This window comes from Medicago sativa, chromosome 5, assembly GCF_051527215.1.
Source record: "Medicago sativa cultivar Bolivia chromosome 5, Bolivia_mono, whole genome shotgun sequence".
In the NCBI taxonomy this organism is placed as follows: domain Eukaryota; kingdom Viridiplantae; phylum Streptophyta; class Magnoliopsida; order Fabales; family Fabaceae; genus Medicago; species Medicago sativa.
Genome location: NC_140753.1, coordinates 26,910,207 through 26,931,207, shown reverse-complemented (window position 1 = coordinate 26,931,207; position 21,001 = coordinate 26,910,207). Strand labels below are relative to the sequence as shown.

The 21,001-nt window shown below is 30.9% G+C and overlaps 2 protein-coding genes across 3 annotated transcripts; both read right to left on the bottom strand.

Moving 5' to 3' along the window:
• Positions 1–3,681: 3,681 nt before the first annotated feature.
• Positions 3,682–6,644, bottom strand: LOC146921418 (uncharacterized). The gene is made up of 7 exons (XM_085711303.1): positions 6,625–6,644; positions 6,521–6,594; positions 5,590–5,669; positions 5,265–5,444; positions 4,789–4,898; positions 4,379–4,467; positions 3,682–3,915 (listed from the first exon to the last, which is right to left on the bottom strand). The coding sequence occupies exons 1-6, from the start codon at positions 6,642–6,644 to the stop codon at positions 4,392–4,394; spliced, it is 540 nt and encodes a 179-aa protein (XP_085567429.1). The 3' UTR covers positions 3,682–3,915; positions 4,379–4,391.
• Positions 6,645–16,591: 9,947 nt separating this feature from the next.
• Positions 16,592–19,441, bottom strand: LOC146921417 (F-box/kelch-repeat protein At1g26930-like). Of its 2 annotated transcripts, none has more exons than XM_085714846.1 (2): positions 19,135–19,441; positions 16,592–18,533 (listed from the first exon to the last, which is right to left on the bottom strand). In XM_085714846.1, exon 2 carries the CDS (start codon positions 18,527–18,529, stop codon positions 17,099–17,101), a length of 1,431 nt encoding a protein of 476 aa, XP_085570972.1. In that variant the 5' UTR covers positions 18,530–18,533; positions 19,135–19,441; the 3' UTR covers positions 16,592–17,098. The 2 variants fall into 2 exon arrangements, with proteins under 2 accessions (XP_085570972.1, XP_085570973.1); XM_085714847.1 differs by having other exon boundaries at positions 19,326–19,441.
• Between the last annotated feature and the right edge of the window lie 1,560 nt (positions 19,442–21,001).

The following is a 21,001-nucleotide window of genomic DNA, read 5'->3' as shown; positions in this document are numbered from 1 at the left end:
CTCCCTCAGTGTCGTGCGGGTCCCTTGCGGCTTGAACCGTTCTTCTTGGAGAACTTCTCGTATCTCCCTGGCGTGGATAACAAGAAACACAAACACCTACATCTTGCTATAATCCTGTTCTTATGCATTCATGAAGGGTTAACTCTTAACAAAATAACTTATCATAACTATGTTCTAAAATGATGTTCTCTTCTCGACAACTATGCCGAGGCTCTATGTTTCCTCCCATGTCGATTTCATCTCTAACCCATCATGATTCGAGTAAAATTCTCACATGCCATTCTTGATAAATTATGTTAAGTTTGCCATGATCTTTGATTCAAGAATAGTTAGATGTTATGTGCATTGCCTAGATGTAGTTTTAGGGTTATAAAGTTATAAAACGATGAAAGAAAGACCTCGCAATGCACCACCGACCCTACACTAAGCCAACAAGCCAAAAAGCATGTTGGCCAAAACAGAAGGTTTCTCTATTAGCGACCCTGGGGCGTGATTTTTCTGGCAAATTTTGCTATTAGCGAAATTATTTCGCTAATAGCGAGTTTCTTCGGGTCTATGGTGCTGATTTTGCAATTTTGACCCAAAACTCGTCAAATTCGACCCTGCAATGCACTATGAACATCGAGAAACATATATTGACATTATTAAACATATTTCATGGCAAAGTTAACAAATAATCATCAAGAATGAGTTTAGGGTACCAAAAACAAAACTAGTAAAATTTGGCACAAAACATGACTTCTTCACTAAGAAACCTCAAATCAAGGAAAGTTAACTATCTAGGAACTCACCTTGTACCAAAAGAAGTGATATTCTAATGTTTCTATGGTCAAACGAAAACCCTAAGATGAGAAGATCAAAAGAAGAAAGCTTGCATCATTTCTCTTAGTTGTTTTCCATCAAGAATCATAGATGCTTGCCTTAGGAGATAACACAAAGAAAGAATGGATTGAAAGGAGATTGAGTGCCGATTTTTCTAGAGAGGGAAGAGAGCAAAAAGTCTTGAAATACCTAGAGAGAGAAAGCATAAGAAACAATGAATATTTTGGGTCCTAAAACCCTTAAATACTCCTAACGCTGAATGCCAAATTCGCCCCTAATCTTCGACGCGCGCATTTAATCGTTAACATGTATTATGTCAACACATAAATGATCGGGGTATTACATTGACAATGAATTGAAACTAAGTATGATCTTATAGTAATGTAATACAAATTAAATTCAAAGAACAAAATCAAGTTTAATGGTTTAAACCTATATCACACTTAATCTCTACACTAAAAATTTATCAAGCTTTAAATACACAATTAATCAAAATTAAGGAGGATACAAAAGAGAGAAGACACCGAGATTTATTGTGGTTCGCTTTTTCGTCCTTGTTTCGAGCTACGTCCACTCTTCTTGAAGGAAAACATCTTCGCCAAGGACTTCCAATAGAATATTAAATATTTTATTACAAAGTGATTACAAGAATTCCTTGAAACTACCCTAGCTCTTCAATTCCTATGCAATCACTCCCCTAGTTTTCAAATAACCTTTGAAATTGGTGCTTCTTGATATCTTTGAATATTCAACCATGCGTGAAAACCTTGAAGTTCTTCACTCGAACTCTTTGATGCTCCGTCCGACAATTAGATCCACTTGAACAAAAGAACTTTATAAATAACCCCCAAGACCTATGGAAATGGAATGAGATTATTCACTTCACTTTAGAACCTTCATTTACCCAATCAATTTCCACGAATGAACTAACTTACAACCCCTATAACACTCTAGCAATCCATGACTCAAAGAACAAAGTGATTCTAATAAAAAGTGTTTAATCTTGAAGAATGTTTGAACATTGAGGTTTGGAGACACTAGAGAGAATAGATGCAAATAATTCAATGTTTTGGGTGTTATGAGAAAGTGAGAATATACAGAAAAGGAGAGCAAGTGAAAATTTTCGGCCAAAAACAACATAGTGAATCGATTCACTAAATGTGTGAATTGATTCAGTCAGCTAATTGACAAGCCTGGTGAACTCTGAAGATGCTATGAAGATTAATACGTATCACACAAGATTTGAATCGATTCATAAAGCCCAGGATGAAGATTGAAAGGATTCAAACTATTTTGAATCGATTCAACATAAGTCAGAAAGATTTCATGATACGATTCAAACTATTTTGAATCGGTTCAGGAGTGATAAGATTCAAAATTTCATGGAACGAATCAGCCCAAGTCAGAGACTTTTGGTGATATGATTCAAGTAAGAATCAATCGATTCAAAATGTGTAGAAAACCAGTTTTGACAGCAGAAAAGAAGTTATTTGGGACACAAGCTATGTAGGACACAAAAGAATCACAAAGTATGATAAGGCACAGTTTTGCTAGGTGCATTAACATAGTTTATGCTATACTACCAAAATAAAAACAACATCTAAGAATTCTTATCAAAATCAAAACATCATCAAAACATAACCTAAGACTATGCATGCTTCATCTCCCATACCCAAACTAATGCCTTGATTCTTTCCTCCACTTCTTGCCTCTAATTACCAAACTAAGCCATATTCAACACCAAACACATATCTGGGCATCTTCTAATTGAACCTCAAACATGCAGAAAAAGGGGAAGATTTCGGCCAGGAGAGGAAAGGGAAAATGGAAGAAAATTTAGGCTTGCATTAAGCTTCAATTGACATAAGAATCACATTTGTGGGAGAAGAGAGTGTAGGGTCGAGAGAGAAGAGAGTGTGGAGGGGAGAGAGCTTAAGATCCAAGAGAGGGAAATGGGTATGGAAAATGAAGGAAAAGTGTAAGTTGACTTATTTATATACAAGTGGAATAATAACCACAATATCCTTTTCTATAAAATTTTGCTCAGACATACTTAAATGGCACTGACGACCGAGAAGTCTTACGCGGGATATTACAGAAACTAACTGAAAACATTTTCTCGGATTTTCTGAAATTAAATTTGGAACTGGTAATGATTGTATTAGTTTTCATGAAATGCTCAATTTGAAAAAGTTGAAAGTAAGGGTGAAAAATAAACATGGAAAAATAATTGAATGGCAAAAAGGGTAAAATTGGAGTTATAATTGTTTCGTTGGGGTGAAGGTATTAATATAAGAGTATGGGGTAAAATTTCCAAAAACCACGTCTAATTTCTAGAGTCGGCCATTTGAAAGGTAGCACAACCCTAGTAAAAAACCTAGTTATCTAATTTACGATTCTAGTGTTAGGTTCCAAAGAAGACTCAATGGGCTTATGTTATGGGGATACCTTGGAGTACCTACTGGGGGGGAGATCAATATTATAGTGGGTTCACAATAAAATATATGTATGGTTTTTTAAAATTGAGGGGAGTAGAGTGTTAAAACTCTTAGGAAGATTTTATTGATCATTTGCATTTCAAAAGGCTCAAAGAATTAGTCTCTTCAGCTGTGTGCGAAGGATAACCTGTTTACAAAAAAAAAAAAGGAGTAGAGAAAGTTCCTCAAAAAATTGGAACTTGAAAATCACTTTAAGCCAAGTTGTTTAACTTTCAATTTTCTTGACACAACACCCAAATGAGAGAAAGTCCAACTTGGTTGTTTTCACCCAAAAGATTTTTCTAATATGGATCAATGTATTGGGTTGTGCCAGTATATACTCACACATCAAGAATTAATTTAATAAAAATTAACAAGCAAATTTATAAAGTAGTCTAAGTTCTATATCCACTTTAAAGGATTTAAAAAAGCACATACAAGTTTAACAAACTAGTATAATCAGTTGGTAAAGTGTCAAAACAAAGTAAATTAACATAAACCAAAGTTAAATACGAGATAGAACAGTTTAAAAATATCATAAAATAGATTAAGGTTCAAAAGCTTTTGTCAAGCTAATTATTCTCCATTGTTGCGCATTCCCTTCATATTTTTCAAACTGAAATATACACGATAAAAATTATTGTCAAACAAGAGTTTTGGCAAGTCTATATTTTGTTATCTCAATCAATATATCATAAAATTATAAATTATGCTAATTATGTTTACATTTTTTTATAGACAAAAATTTATTAGCCAATGTTTTTAGAATTGAATTGGATTTTGAACTGATCAGACCTCCTAATTATGGTTCAATTGATTAAATTGTTTGAATATGAATAAAACTGCAATCGAACTATTCAAGTAATTGAACCATAGAGAATATTGACTCAAAACTCAACCTATTTAACCTTTAGATTCATAAGCATAAAAAAACCTTTAGATTCATTTCGATTTTAAACACTAATATTTACTTCATAATAACATATAATGTCCATCAATTTAGTAAATTAACAATATTTTCTACTAGCTATTGGAAGATATTATAGATGCCAAAAAAACTTAAGTATTTTTCTACTTACCGCAATATGCATTTCATTTTCTCTTTAATGAAGTTGATCCTTTTCCTTTGTCATCCTTTTTCTTATTGATTTTCTTCTTTGAGTGATTGCTTCAATTGTACATAGTTAATAGAAAATTAAACATACAGTCGTACAAGAAAAATAAGATCAATGGTATTATTAGTATTCTAATGGTTAGGTCGAAAATATCTAAAATAAACCAAGAAATTTATCTAGTTGCTTCTAAATATTACTACTAAAAATGTTGAAATGCAAAACAAAACAAAAAATAGACAATTTTTTTATCTTCAATTTAATTTGACTATTATGCATTAAAACAACAAAATTAGGGACTACCTTGTTTCATCTTTGATTTTTATCGACAATTCAACTTTTTGTTATATAGTACTATGATAACAATCTATGTATACCTTGCATATAGTGATGGTTGAACTGACGAAAAGTCCTCACTCTTTGCCATACTATACAAAGCCTCAAGTTGGGTCATGTATTCTATCCTTCCATCAACTTTGTATTGAACCTACATCCAAATAATTGTCAGTTAATAACTTATCTACCTATATCTACATATGGAGAGTATATTCAACATTTCAAATAGTTTTAGGGTAATTAGTAAAATAAATTAGCTATATATATATATATATATATATATATATATATATATATCTCTTTATTATTGGTAAATTTCTATTCAGGATGACTTCAATATATATATATATATATATATATATATATATATATATATAAGAAACAAGATATAGTACTGTTTTAGTCTAAAACTCAACAAAACTTATCATTTTTTTTATAGAAAATAAACATTGCAAAAAAGTTAATAAATTAAAGCAACAAATTGAGTAAGTTGCAGAAATTAAAAAAAAAATCATACTCTGAGCTTGTTATTCTTTTCAGGACTATAGCCATCAACTGTTCCTATGCATCTTTTTCCTTTATATTCCTTGCAGATAAAGAGTCCCACAAATTGATAAGGCTCATAAGGTTCAGTTTCAGTTGCATTTTCTTTCTTTGAATTCCATGGTCTGCGCTTTGTTTTCGCTTCTTTTTTTGTCTGAAAATATATAAAATATTTCATCAAGATTAACATTTAGTACATTTTATATTAAACCAATGATGAAAATAGAACATGTATAACATCCAACCATTGAGTGTATATTTTAATGATTAGTTTTAATCAAAAGGATTCAAGAACATACGGAGTTTGCACCAGATTTTGACTTTTCTTTATTTTTACTCTCCTCAATGTCCTTGACAACACTGTTTGAAGAAGAAAAACCTTCAACAATAAAAGGAAATCAGTTTTAGAAATTAGTATTAGTAAATTTACATCGTATAAATACATAGTTTAATGGAGATAGATTGTTGGTGTGAAATAGTTTTTCGCGTTTCACGGATATTCACTAAGAACTGATCATATTGGCACATAAATCTATATTGTGCCATTACTTTTCAAATACCACAGAGTTATCTGATTCGTATTCAACATAATTATAAAACTAGTTTAAACTTTTGTACAACAAATAAAAAACTAGTTTATGTTGTTGCATCTTCCATTTTCTCAAATATATAAGTATCTTTTGATTATTTGCACTATAAGTGTATTATTTATAATGGTAAACCAATTAGTAAACTATCATGTGGAGACTGCAACGCAATTAAGAGAAAATGAATCATTTTTACATTTTTATCCCAAAAACATTTACAAAGTACTCATAAAAAAATAGTATAGTTTGATATATTTGACAGAAAACTATCTCATACCTAAAAACATTAAAGAGTAAGTTATCAACCTACACCCACTTAGTTTTGAAAGAAAAAAAACCAATTATATCAATTTAAAATTTGTTTTAAGAAATGAATAAATTTGTAAAATTCATTTTATTGTAAACTTAAAATTAAAAATATTCTCAAATTTTTTAGCATTCCAATCATGAATAAAAGGTCGGTTCGAAAGAAATAATAATCAAAGATCATTGATGTTATTTTCGAACATGGTATGGAATGTGGCTATGTCAAACCCATTGCCTATAAAATTGAATCAAGTCCAATGCCTATAAAATATTTCAATGTTCATAATCAACTAAAATTTCACTACCAAAAAAAAAATCAACCAAAATATTCTCTTACTTGAAATATGTTTCCTCTTTTTATTTGGAGTGGATGCCTCCCCAAGTTCAACAATCAAAATATCCTTCTCTGAGCTATTGCTAGAATCATACACATTTATTCACTGATTAATATAGATATTCATAACAAATAAAAAAGCAAAAACAATTTATAGTGCCCTAATGGATAAATTGATAGAAATCCAACATCAAGAGAGGTATTTGTTTATATTTTGTGATAATACCTTGATTGTAGTGGTGGTACTTGTTGAGCCCCATATATATCTTCCTTATTTGCCAGATTTTTCAAAACTTCTCCAGGTTCCAAATACTCCATTCGGTCATCATTATGGTAGAAAACCTAAATATCCAAATAAATAATATTAACGAACAAGTTATTAATAGAGTTTATAGTAAAATCAACAATTTGTAGAAAATTTAAATAACAATTAGCTTACTAAAATTTTATTTGAAGTTTTAAAAATTCATAATTTATAAATAAGAAGAAGTAAACTTTTATACAATGTCATTATATATTTCAAATTGTGGATTGTATCATGTTATGCGGCCAAAATATTGGATTGTAGCAGTGCTTACAACCACATCATGTCATAATTGAATTGATATAGTAAATTAGAGTAAAATGTGCATCCCTAGGGGATGCAACACAATGGTTAACACATCTGCAACTATAATATTATCATGTGGTGAGTGCAAAATGTTTACAAAGTCAAAAAATCGTGATATTATTAGTGGATATTATTAAAGTAAAAAATTTATGTAAAAAAAAGATATTAAAGTCAACAAATTTTAATAATATCACTATTATTATTGATTATTGGTTGTCGGGGTTGGAACCCCAACCCCTGCATAAATTATGCAATGTTCATACCAATTGAGCTATGCTGATGAGGACATATGAATTTAATCCTAATAATGTAAAAATTGATTATCTAAACCTACATGTGAATAATATATAAATTAACTTAAAGAAAAATGTATAATAATTAATTCATGCATCACAATTCATCACTTGTATATAAATAAAATAACTCATACTTCAAATAGATTCATGGAGGGCATGTAGTTATAGACAGTCCCAAAAGCTTTAACCCCTTCAAATTCCTTGTAGATGTGACGACCAATTATTTTTTCAGGCTCGGGCACATCCTTATCTTTTTCAAAATTGTTATTTGGTTGAACTCCATTTGTATCCTATGCAAAGATATCATGAACAATATATAATTTCTCACAAGTAATTAATTTAATTCATTTTTTTCTTGGGAAAATTGGGTGCATATTGTAAACCAACTGTAGAACCCTGAATATATACAAATAAAAGAAAACATAACTAAAAGGAGATGGGATACATGAGCCAAAACCATCTCAAATTAGAAAAGGTAAACTGAAATTGGAGGATCGAATCCATGTATATATGAGAAAATAAAGTAACCAAAAAAAAACAGAGAAAATAACCAGAAGACAAGAAGAATAACAAATAAAGTAAAAGAAAATTAATTTAAATTCTCTATACCAAAGATTATAAAGAAAATGTACAACATAATATATAAATTTTAGTACTTACTTTTAATCAAAATCATGCAAGAAAATTACATTTGTATATAGTTTAGGCCTAACCTTTGATTTTCTGCCAATGTACTCTATTTTTTCACAAGTGCTTGAAGCTATGTTTTTGACAACTCCAGTTGAATAAGAACCAACTTCAACTATAAATAAAATCAACATTAGAAATTAGTACTTCCAAGTTTACATTTTCAAAATATAAAATCGAACTTAAGATGGAAACATTGAGTCCTTTAAATCATGATTAAATTGCATTGAACCAGATGATAGGTAAATATGAAGAGAAGTAAAAGAGAATTTAACAAAAAAATGTAAAAGCAAATGAAAACCAACTGAAAATAAAAATCATTATATATACTAGCGAAAACTAATATATACTAACAAAAATGATCTCGTACAATATATTAATTTCAATCTTTTGATAATACATCTGATTACTCTACTTTTTTTATTATTATACTTCCAAGTAAAAACCAAATCAAATGAAAAAATATCATATACAGTATCCACACAGTTTAATAGAAAACTAGAATCGTAGAAATAAAAGAAAAAATGTAACAATTAAATAGAAAAAATCTAATTCATAAATTAAATCCAAATAAAAAAAACTGTATGAATGAGATATAAATATTATATAGAGAGGGATCAAGAATGATTTACCTCCATTAACGAAGCATTGATCATTATCTTTGTTGTCCATTTGGAATTGAAGATCTTCAAAACCCTAAAGAAATTCCATTTAACAATCATATAAATCTTATTTCGTTGCATTGAATGTTAATAGCTCAAGAACATTTATATTAGTGTGATTGACCTCGGTACATACAATATGTCTCTAGAATTTTCCCCAAATGAAATTTGAATTTAAAAAATCTTTTTCCCCAATAACTGATTTCCATATGTAAATTTATTGGAAAAATATATAAATCTATTAACTTTATGTTTAAACCAAATAAAATAACATTACATGTGGAAATTAATTTTTTTCCAGTCAAACAATTAATAATTCATTATCATATATAGTGTTTTTATTTTATTTAACTATAAATTTAATAAATTTATATATTTTCCCCATATGTAATGTCTTTATTTGGTTTTTGTAAATATGACCTGGCCAAATATAATGTATTTGCGATAAACTAGTAATATTATAATATAAATAATTCAAAACATCAAAGTTATCCATAGTTGCAAAACTATACATAGTTCAATAATTTGAAGAAAAAACTGTTGAATTATTGATATTTTAAATTTGGATTTAATTAGTTATTTCAAAATAAATTGGATTTAATTAGTAAACTTTGTAATACAATTGTTGCAATGTAGCAAATTTCAGATCTACATCACAACATAATATGTAGTAATAGCACAATTTATTTTTCATCTTCGATTTTCTTTATACATCTAGCACCCTACACAACTTTATGAAATATCATTTAGAATGTTATAATTTTTTTTGGGTGCAATAGGTAAAAAGAAAACAAAAGGATAAAAAAAAAACAAAAAAACAAACTACTCTCTCAAGAATTCATTGTAGGGATTTCAAAAGGGATTTTTTCAAAAGTTTAATCATCTTAGCGGAATAAATCTCGATGAACGGATCTTCATTAAATCATTAATCATAAATCAAATAACAACTTAAAGGATTATGTGTTTACCTCAAAATGAGAGTGATCACAAGTACTGCTCGACGACAACACCTCTACTTAGTCCACACGAACAATTTCCTTCACTCAAAATGCTAGCTTCTTACGGATGAAGTCTTAGAGAGAAGCGGCAGTTTTAGGGTTTCAAAAAACTAGGGTTTCTGAAAGAGTGAATGAGGCACAAGGGCTCTATTTATATAACCACTTTGGTGCTCAACAAGACAGGCACTTTTGGACTTATACAAGCCCAATATAACCCATTTGTTGGTTTTTCTAACTAATTAGCTCCACTTACTAAATGCACCCCCAAATAATAAGTTTCACTTATGTCTCTCGTTTAACTGTCATTTTGTGTGTGGAAATAATATTAAATATTATATATAATATTATAAACAGTGAGCGGTAACTAGCAACACATCACTGCTACCCAAGTGACAAGAATGTCAACGGATCTAACAAAAACTTTCTGCGATAAAGATATTATGTACAATTACCCTTTTGCCTTCATGCTTATATACACAAGGCATAGTATGTCACACTTGTCCAGTTCAATATTGGACCCTTATACATTTCTGCAGTTATGTAGGAGGCGAAAATTCCATATGGTCACTCATGTCCCTTATCATGATTCGTGGAGCACCCATCAAACGACATTTAGTCATCCTGTTACGGAAAGCGCTTGTAAGGCACCAAAGTATTCGACTCCTACATCTAGGGTACATAGTGGTTTCAGGTCGAAGGGTGGAATACACCACTTATCACTATGAGAATAACTTATTACATTTACATAACTTTCTTTGTAGTATTCTCATGGTGGATCAATCCAATATGAATGTTAGTCTTAATATTTATATATATGTAAAGACTTGATAACTCTCTATCTATGATATGTGAGAGTGATCAACAGTCTACCCACACAATAGTCTATATGCTTTAATGTTATCCCACATCACAATAAAGTTTGACTACAAATATTTTAAGAATAATATTCTTTAGTTTACTGGGTCTCACAATTAAGTTACACTTAATGTTCCTTCAAACATACTAATTTCTAGGGACTTTATTATTTTGAAACATAACAAAATCAATAAAGAAAGGCCAAATATAAATATCATGATACAAACCAAATCCAATCAATATAGATTGGCTATTAGGGCTTACTCCAACAATCTCCATTCCTCAAAGAATCAGACTCCATAATGGAAATGAGACTAAGAGGATGATCATGCCAAATGTATAACTTCTTATAGCCAGGGGATCCTAATTTAGCAAACATGACAACACCCTAATTACCTTATCTTAAGGTAGGAATTAAGTCTGTGTTTCAATTACCTTTGAGGGAGTAAGACCCCACACGTAAAGATCATCGTGCGATCAACAGGTGCAACTTGACGAACTGATTAGGTTAGAACGTCCCAACGAACTCATCACTTATATATTCTACTTAAGATAACTAAAGGCGGCATGAATGTTATTTAATTCCAACAAATGAATAGGAGGGATTCGAATAATCTTAACCGTTGCATACATTTCTGCAACCAAAACAGGTAACTTGCTCTTTAGCAAACAGATAAAAATTTCAATCTCTTATCCCTTAACGCTTTTATTTATATTTTGTTAACCAAATAATTATCGTGAATTTTTTGAACGAAATGACAATACCTATGGATACGATATTCTACTTAGACTTTATTAGTGGTAAACGATTTGATACACTTGCCTAATCCGACCATCAATAGTCTACTTATAATACTGAACTTGACTTTATGTTATTTAATTCCAACAAATAAATAGAGGGGATTCAAAGAATCATAACCGCCACTAACATTATGCAATCAAAATAGGTAAATTTTGCTCTGTTGCAAACAGATTAAATTGTATTACTCTAAACCCTTATCTCTTTTATTTTATTTTGTTCCCAAGTAAGTAACACGAATTTTTTGGTTGAAACGACAATCTCTGTGGATACGATACTCTACTTATCACTTTATTACTTGGTAAACGATTCAGGACATTTGCCTAATCCGACCATCAGCTGCCAACCATTCATCCATGACATATCTCACCCTGTCCATTACTTGAGCACATAATTCGTTTTCATTATGTCATAGCTTTAAATTACAGTGCTTCCATATGCTCCAGATAATAGTTACCAACCGATGTCACAATTCAGCTGGCAGATGTTGGAGTAGAAAGAAAATAACCTCAATTGTTGTTGTTTTTGGTGTTATTGCCTAAACCGCATGTTGCACCTCATTCCATAGCCCTGCCAAATTCTAAACTTGTATAACCATTTTTTTCCCATTTAGGAACTAACCCCATTTGTTTATTTTTAATTTTTATTTTAGAGTCTTAGTTTAGGTTTTTATTTTATTTTTTGCATGGCATTTTAGGGAGTCGTAGTAAAAATAATGTTTGTTATAATAACTACATTAGATTGAGTCTAGTTAATTAGGTTAATTATTTATTTAGAGTCAGTCCATTTCATTTTGCATTTAGAATTAGGTTTAGCATTTAGTAGTATAATTAGGTATTAACTAGTAATATTTAATTTATATCGAGTCTGCATTTAGAAAATAATAGAGTTAAGTATCAACATAAAAATTAACCCCAAATCTAATTTAAATTTAAAATGAAGCACAAAATTATTCTTGTTAGGAACTTTTCTCGAACTTGCAATTATTGTGTGAAATAGGTAACCATGGAATCAACCAAAAGCACACAATCAATGGCAACTAAAGAAGAGACCGAAGAACAAAATATGGTGCAACTAATCAATTTACTAAAGAAGATCAAGGTTATAAGTTCTTTTGTGGAGAAGCTGGAGAAAGAGCCAGGATACCTAGAATTTCAGCAAGCAGATCTAAGGCAACAGGAGTTGCTAAAATCAAAATAGGATGGAAAAGACGAGCAGATTCATTCGGTGGAAGTGGAAAGAGAGACATCTCAGACAAAGAATAAGCAAGGGGATGAGGATGTGCCGCCATAGCTAAATGCTTTGCATCAAATTCTCAAGCAATACAAACTGATCACTGTGCGATCAGCATGTGCAGTTAGCCATCGGAGGGATAGACCAAAGTAGGGGAGTAACGTCCCAACGGCCTCATCACTTGTATAGTCTGCATAAGATAAATATGCGACAAACTATTACTTATTATCCAGCAATACATATACAGAGGGGATTTGAAGAATCCTAACCGTTGCTTACATTTCTACAACCAAAACAGGTAAACTTGCTCTGTTGCAAACAGATAAAAATTGCAATTCTTTTTAACCCTTAACTTTTAAACCGTCAACTAATAAAAATAAGTAACGAGAATTGTTTAGACGAAAGGACAATTCATGTGGATACGATACTCTACCTATCACTTTATTATTTGGTTAACGATTGGTACACTTGCCATATTTGCAACGCATCAACCGACCATCAAATACGCAACTTTTATTCGACTTGACTTTATTCGAATTTATTTATTTATTTAATACGCAATTTTTATTTGACTTGACTTTATTCGAATTTATTTATTTAATACATAATTTTTATTTGAATTCATGTTGAGTTTAATTAGTCTTTATTCGAATTTATTTATTTAATATGCAACTTTTATTCGAATTCACTTTATTGAATTTATTTATTCAATACACAATCATAAAATAAATACAAATATAAACAAAAATAAAGGAACAAAAACAATAGACATAAAATCTCATTTTATTAATATAACTGATACATTTACAAAAAAGTATTTTTCTTGTCTAGGGAAGGGGGATTGAGCTAAAATTAAATATGCTTCAGAAGAATATGAAGGTGAATGAGTAAAGCAAAAATTTCTATTATAAGAAACCCTCTTGGGGTAAAACTAAATTTGCATCTTTTTACCCCAAGAACTTGTTACCTCAAAGTGACCAATCTTCTCGGGGTAAAAAGAAATCAATCATCTTGGGGTAAATAGTGACCAATCATCTTGGGGTAAAAAGAAACCAACCCTCTTGGTAAGGTATGTTTCTTGTCTTATGTGGAAAAAAAACATTCGATGTCAACCTTCTTTGCAGTGCGTTGCCATTTCATACAACCCCTTAAATTTTCAAAGAGGCCTCTTTCTATGAAAGGCCAAGGATGGAAAAACATTGTTGTTGAAGGAAGAGTATGAGAGAGTGAAGAGGAGAGAATGCGAGATGATGGTGTGAGAAATGGTGAAGGTTGGAAGAGTATTTATAGGGGGATAGCTTACATAGGGTTTATCTACACTTTATGCAGTGAAAAAACGTGTAAAAACTTATAAAAAAAACGTGTAAAATCAATTAAGAAAACTTGATCACCGTCCAAAAAACGTGTTCTTTGTGCATAACCACCGGGTAAGTTGCGTGTGTTAACTCATGCCACCGTTCAAAGGTGCGTGAGTTAAGTCACGCCACCGTCCAAAGGCGCGTGAGTTACTCACACTGGGACATTATGGTCATTTCAGTTGGGAATGAGCGTTTTTGGTTGGGAGAAGAGAAGAATTCTCTCGCTTTAGTGTGGATGGGCTTATATTTTTTATCAATTGGATGGGCTTATATTTTAATTGATATTAAAGATCATATTGTGTATGAATACCTATATTTGAAAGGTTAATTATTTTGTCACCCTCCTTTCTTTTCACGAGCCCTGTCTAGATTATAAAATTCAAAAACTTGAAGGGTTTCCGTAGGTGTTTAAACGTGTTTTGGAGGGTTTGGATGATGTTAACATTGCTCATATTATAAAATCCAAAATTCTTAGAACCCGTGACAAACGAATAAGATGGGAAAAGAAGCTACATATTTGAAATTAATTTTATAACTGTGAACGAAGAAAAGAAATATGGGTCATGTCTGAAGGGCTGAAAGCTATATAAAAATAACAACAATAAAAATAAAATAAAAAGGTTAGACAAATTTTTCATCCCTGAAAATATAGCAAATTTTGATTTTAGTCTCTAAAAAATTAAACAGAATGTTTTCATCCTAAAAAAAAAAAAATTGTTTTTGGTCTCTAATGACCAATTTATGTTAATACGAATGTCAAGATTATGAGTCATTTATGTTCAAAATGTGTTCATGTTCTGTCCGTTTATTTTGTTCAATTTTTGTATGTTCATATTATGATAAAAAATGTCATGAACACGTCAAAATTATTTTCTTTAGGGACCAAAAACAAAACAAAAAAATTTGTAAGGATGAAAGCGCATCATTTTATTTATAAGGACTAAAATCAAAATCTGTTATATTTATAGGTACGAAAAACTTATTTAACCCAAAAAATTACAAGGCAACTAGGAGAGAACATTTGCTCTAACAACCATAGTGTGAAGTGATATCACATGCCACGACAAATCTACTTGGACGAAACTCTTGGATTGTGTTTAGATAAAGTGCTTATTAAATAAGAGCTTATTATATAAGCACATATATAACTTTCCAGTAAAACTATAATAACATATAAGTCATTGATATAAAACATAAAGAGGAAACTTGATTTAAAAGATTCCATACAAGTAATTTTGTTTGAGGAAAAATAAAAAAAGAGATTTCATATATAACTATACTTTTTTGAAGTGAAAATGAAATATGCACTATTTGGGTAAATTGTTTTATGCTCACAATCAATCACAACTTGTCAATACAATAAAAAAAATTACACATGTCAAATATAAGTGATAAATTGAAGAGTTCTTATTAGATGTAAGTGTAAAATAACTTTACACCCCCAATATATCTATCAATCTCTTTTTTTTTATAAGACATCTTCTCAATAAACTTAAAACAATGTATAAACATGTCATAAATTATTTCACTTGATCCTTTAGTTATGCCATAAAATTAACAATATAAAAAAAAAAAATATTAGGATGAGGTGATAGTGCACCATTTCAATAAATAAACCCTTCGGAACTCACCCAAAACAATAAGTTGTCATATTCATTAATTGATATAACAACGCATCATTGTATGCATGTGTAAAATAACTTTACACCGTCAGTGTATAGCATTTAAACTCTATTTTTAAATTGTTGTTATAAAATTGGCATATGTGACAATATCATGATTTTTCTCATTGAATATTGGTGTAAATAGTACATCTCCAAACTCAGACTATAATATGTCAACCCAAAACTTTTACCAGATTTGCAGAGCCTGACTCAGTGACTCTGTACATCTAAGTACTTCATGAGCACTAGCCAATCAACACAAACCAACCAGATCACAAACACAGACACACATTGTGCAACAAATAAGCAAGTACACAATCCAATGTCATTAACTACAATTTTTACATTTATAATTTATCATGATATTTTGTTTACATTTCCTCTTATAACTACAATTTTTATTATGCAAAATTGGACAATTTACCTGTTTTCTGCACCAGTTTAAAAAAAATTAGGAAAATACATTCTTCATACCCTTGTTTATACTTCACTCAATTATTATTATTAATAGATTTCTACTATCACAAAAATTATAGCAAGGACTGTGGTAGTTTAAGGACATTTTTCATGTCTAATAATTATGATTCAACTACCCAACATTTAAATCAAATCTACTGTCCAGGGTCTAATATGAGTTTCTCAGACTATGGTGAGGACCATTGTCAATGTACTTACAATAAGAAAGATCTAATAACTATAGTATTTAATAAGATTATGACAAATTGGATGTTTCCATGTTTCAATTTTAAGTTTTCAACTGCAACTATAGTGTCTATGAAATTTTCATCAATGCCTAACAATAAGGACTATTGCCCTATAGTGTCCATACAATTTGTATATAATGAAATAAATCTACTGTTAAAAAAATGAAGACATTTATGATAACACATTTTGTACCTGTTGCAAATAATAAAAGAATAAATGGAACAGTCACATTCCAATTTTCAACCAAGAGAGAGGTCAAGTTACAAAATCCATGAATTCCAATGGAGAATTGAATCAATACATAATCCAGAAAATTATTTCATTCCTTCAAGAGAACTTAAACAAACAAACAACAGTAACCTAAATTTGTATTGGAACTTCAATTATTTAACCTATTTCCTTTGCTACATGATACCAAGCTTTGAAAATTCTTGTCAACGAAACTGGGGTGATGATACAAATTTTTCAATGGAACAAAAAAAAAAAGGTGAATTAAATTTTAAACATAAGATAAAAAGACTGAAGTGTTCCTCCCTAATCTTGATTAATATCTTAATCTCACCCCCTGCATTTGAAACGAAAATATCAATGAAAGAACAAAAAGGGGGAAGTACCAATTAGCAAGAATCCAGTGTCGATGGACGATGAACCAAAGTTGTGCAACTCAGTGAATTTGAAGCTTCGAAATGTGTAATTTTAGCACCGTTCAATGCTTCAGCAACCCATCACAGCACAATTATAAACGAAGTTACCGGATCGTTTTCGAGCTAGTAGACGCCATTGTGGAGGTCCTTCACTAGGCACCCAAGAATTGAGTTCAATGAAACCTTCACCATGAGTCCTAGGTCCACCAATAACAATGAGCATATTTCCGCATGCCCTAAATGCAAGACCCCAACCATTCATCGACATCGCTCGTTCTGGAAGTCTACCAACAGTAATCCACAGTTTTCTTTCCTTGTCATACCTTTTAACTTCCATGTCAGCATAATCAGCAGCATACAATTCATTATCTACAACGGCAATGAGAGGCGGTGCCTCGGTTGCAGCAGGCATCTCAGAACCCCTACTACTTCGTCCGGGGGACATGTCAGGAATTTCTGTCCATGTTCTGGTTTGTAAATTATACTCTTCACCGCATGTAAGAAGCTTTGAATCGCGTCCGCCGATTCCACCTACAACATAAAATTTTCCATCCATGAATACACCAGAACACATCTTCCTCGGTTTATTCATGCTCGGGAGTAGTTCAAATGTTTGCGTCTCAGAATTGTATAGTTCAGCGGAGTCAAGTATACGTCCCTCCGAATCACAACCACCTGCTAATATCGCAATCTCACCAAGGCTTGCAGAGCCGAACAAACATCTTGGAGCATTCATTCTCATTCCAGAGGACCATGAATTTGTCAAAAGACTGTATCTATATATCACATGAGATCTAAGCTCCCTCCCAAACACAAGAAGTTCGGTTCCTACAGCTAAAGATTCTTTATCAGAACACATGAAACAATCGTTTGAAGCCATCCTCGGCAAATGCATCCACCTTTGGCGAATTGGGTCGTACGCTTCCCATTCAAGGAGGGCACACGAGAAATAAACCCAATGTTCCATGATACCGTTTAGTCTCCTCCATCTATAAACCTCGCCGCTTCGGATTATTTCACGGAAGCTTCTATTCAGCGAAGCAAGCGAACCATAATCAGACCTTGAACAGCGACTGAGACACACGATTGAGCTGTCTCGGTTCATCCTCGGTAAAAGAGAACCAGAATCCGACGAATCTCCAGCATGCTGCTCCTCATCAGATTGCTGAATAACAGAATCTGATGAATCTATTGAATCACCACCATCATGAACTCCTTGACAAACATTCAAGGGCTCATTGGTTTTCTGATCCGTTTGAGAAAGAACAGAATCCTTAGGATGTTGCAACGAAATACAAACCGTTTCAACTATGTGACAAGATTCCAACATCTTAGTACACTTCCTAGGATGATGTTCATCCTCAGCAGAATCAATATTCATCGGTCTTTTGCCATTTTTGATGTCCAAATCCAGCATGTACTTCATGTAAGACCAATCGTTCTCTGTTTCACAAGTGCTACAAAACAACCTCGAAACAACACAGCAACGACCCTCCAACATGTCTCTGCAAAATCAAGAACATGTTCAAACAAAATCAATAAAATCAAATTCAATTCACAAATTCAATTTTTTTTCCTTCGCAGAAAAATTAAACAACACACATCAAAAGATTCAAAGCATGTTCGATATAATCAATAATCAGAAACACAAACAAAAGAAAAAGAAACTGATTTCAGATCGTAATCCATTCAATTCAACAAACTATAAATCCACAAAAATCACTTTTTTTTTTCTCATGATATGAACAAAGATGGAATCTGTGATTGAAGAAATGCTTATTGAGCTAGAATAACATATAGATAGATCCAATGAAGAAAAACAACAGAAGCTATAAGAAGAATCTTCAATTGAACAAACACATGCAAGAATGAATCCATCAATTCAATGCAGCAACAAAACAAAAAATCAAATTTTGAACAAAACCCATTATTCTTCACAACCCATGATTCATAAAAAAACATATCAATCAAGATCTTAAAAACTCTATATCATAGAACAAACCCAATTAACTCTTTCATTCAAAAAAAACCCAATTAACTCATTCAAAAAAAAAATTAAAAAACTGAATAAAAAACAGAGAAAAATAAACAATGCTAGATACTTACAGTGTTGAATGAATCACCAAAACGAACCAAAAAAATTCAAAATCAGAAAAAGGGTAGTAATTGATGAAGAATTACAAAATTCAACAACAACACAACAACAACAATCTTCAACTGAAATTTCTCTCTCTCATTTTGTATTATACAAATACAAATAATTAATTAATATCTAATATGAATTGCATGTTACTCACATAAAAAGAATCACTTTTTTCTCTCTCTAGTGTTTGTTTGGTCCTTTGAGAAATCTCTCTGTAAAATTGAGAGCAAAATGTAAAAGAGAAGAGAAAGAGAACCTCTTCATGCCCTTATCTCTCTTAAATCATATCTTAATATCCAATTAAATAATAATCATTTTCTCCTAATTTCTTTTTTGTTTTTTTTAATTAAGAATATTTTATGTTTTAAATTTTGATTTTAAATGTACAAAACTTTTACACATAAATATGATAATGTACTTTCATAATATTTAATGAGTTAAAAAACATATAATTTAATTGATGAAAGTTGACCTGATAAAGAGTTGACTCATTCGTAAAGTCATAGTTTCAACTTCTATTGTCAATGTTATGACATTTTTGGTGGACTATCGATAAATATCTCTGTAAATGATCTTTGCCCCGACCTTGATAAACCTTCAAAATCCGACTATATAATTCATTTACCAATGTGACAGCATATACAAGTGCAAAATTTTTGTAAACGAAACTTTGTATAATTTTCTAATTTCTAAATATACGCTGCAATCAATCATTTCACATATATAATGCACAATTTTAAAGATTAATATCATTAATTATTGTAATAAAAAAAAATACAAAAATTTAATATTTTAAAAATATTCATTGAATCAAATCAAACAATATCATACATGTTGATATTCGTATTCATATATTTGTTAAAAATATGATCAGAGTAAGTTATACGAACGGTGTATACCGTACAAAATGCTGTATTATTTAGAATGAAATGAAGTGTAAATTAAATGTTTAAACCTTTTTTTTTTTAAGGAGTATTTAAAACTTTTTTTAGAAATGCTGAATTTTTTTAAAGTTATAGCGGTGGACGGTAGTTAGAGACACGGTGGTGTAGAAGCAAAAAGTGGGGACCACAACATAATCGCCGTTTTGTGACCGGTTGACCGGTTTAAAAGGTTAACACACGTTTTGGACGTTCCGTTTGGGATACGTCTCTCTCCGCCGTTGGATTTTGATTCCAATTTATCGGCTAGTCAATTTCTCGTGGAATCGCACGCGACGCGGTGATGATGACGTGGCGATATTTGAGTGGTTGGTCTTGTAAAGGTAACCGTTAAATCTCTCTCTTCATTTGTGTGTATTTGACTGGTCCATTTTGATGAATTAATATATCTCTGTTTTTATTTTTGTTTAATTGGTTTTAATTAATTATTATTGTTGTTAAAAAAGTGAAAAGCATGTTTAGAATTTTTGATCATGATTTATGATCATTACGGTTTGCCAAGCACGGATGTGTAAACAAATAAATTAAGTCAAAAAAGTAGATTTTGTCAAATCTAGTTTCTTCCTAGCTTTCAATTTCTTTGTTGAACTTTCTTTGTTTTTTTTACTGTTTGATGGGATTTATATCGGTCTTGTCCTGGCTACTTTAATTTTACGTTTATTTCTACGGTATATGTTTGCGTTTATACTTGACTTTTTTTATGAGAATATTAATTAATATTTTCAGTTTTCAAAATATGAACACCGTAGATTTTAAACAATTTAAAAGCTCCTTTTATATATACAAAAAAAAAAAAATCATCAATTGGCCCTTTAAAAATATAGGGGTAGGATATTTACACCTTAAAATTTGTGAATAGGTAAAAAAAGAATTTAATTTAAATGATGTT

Excerpts from the sequence above, each read along its gene's own strand:
- LOC146921417 (XM_085714846.1), bottom strand. The coding sequence starts at position 18,529 with ATGTTGGAGGGTCGTTGCTGTGTTGTTTCGAGGTTGTTTTGTAGCACT.
- LOC146921418 (XM_085711303.1), bottom strand. The coding sequence starts at position 6,644 with ATGAATATCTATATTAATCA. Across the intron at positions 6,595-6,624 it reads ATGAATATCTATATTAATCA|CTCAGAGAAGGATATTTTGA; the intron begins GTGAATAAATGT and ends TTCTAGCAATAG. Across the intron at positions 5,445-5,589 it reads CAAAATCTGGTGCAAACTCC|ACAAAAAAAGAAGCGAAAAC; the intron begins GTATGTTCTTGA and ends ATATATTTTCAG.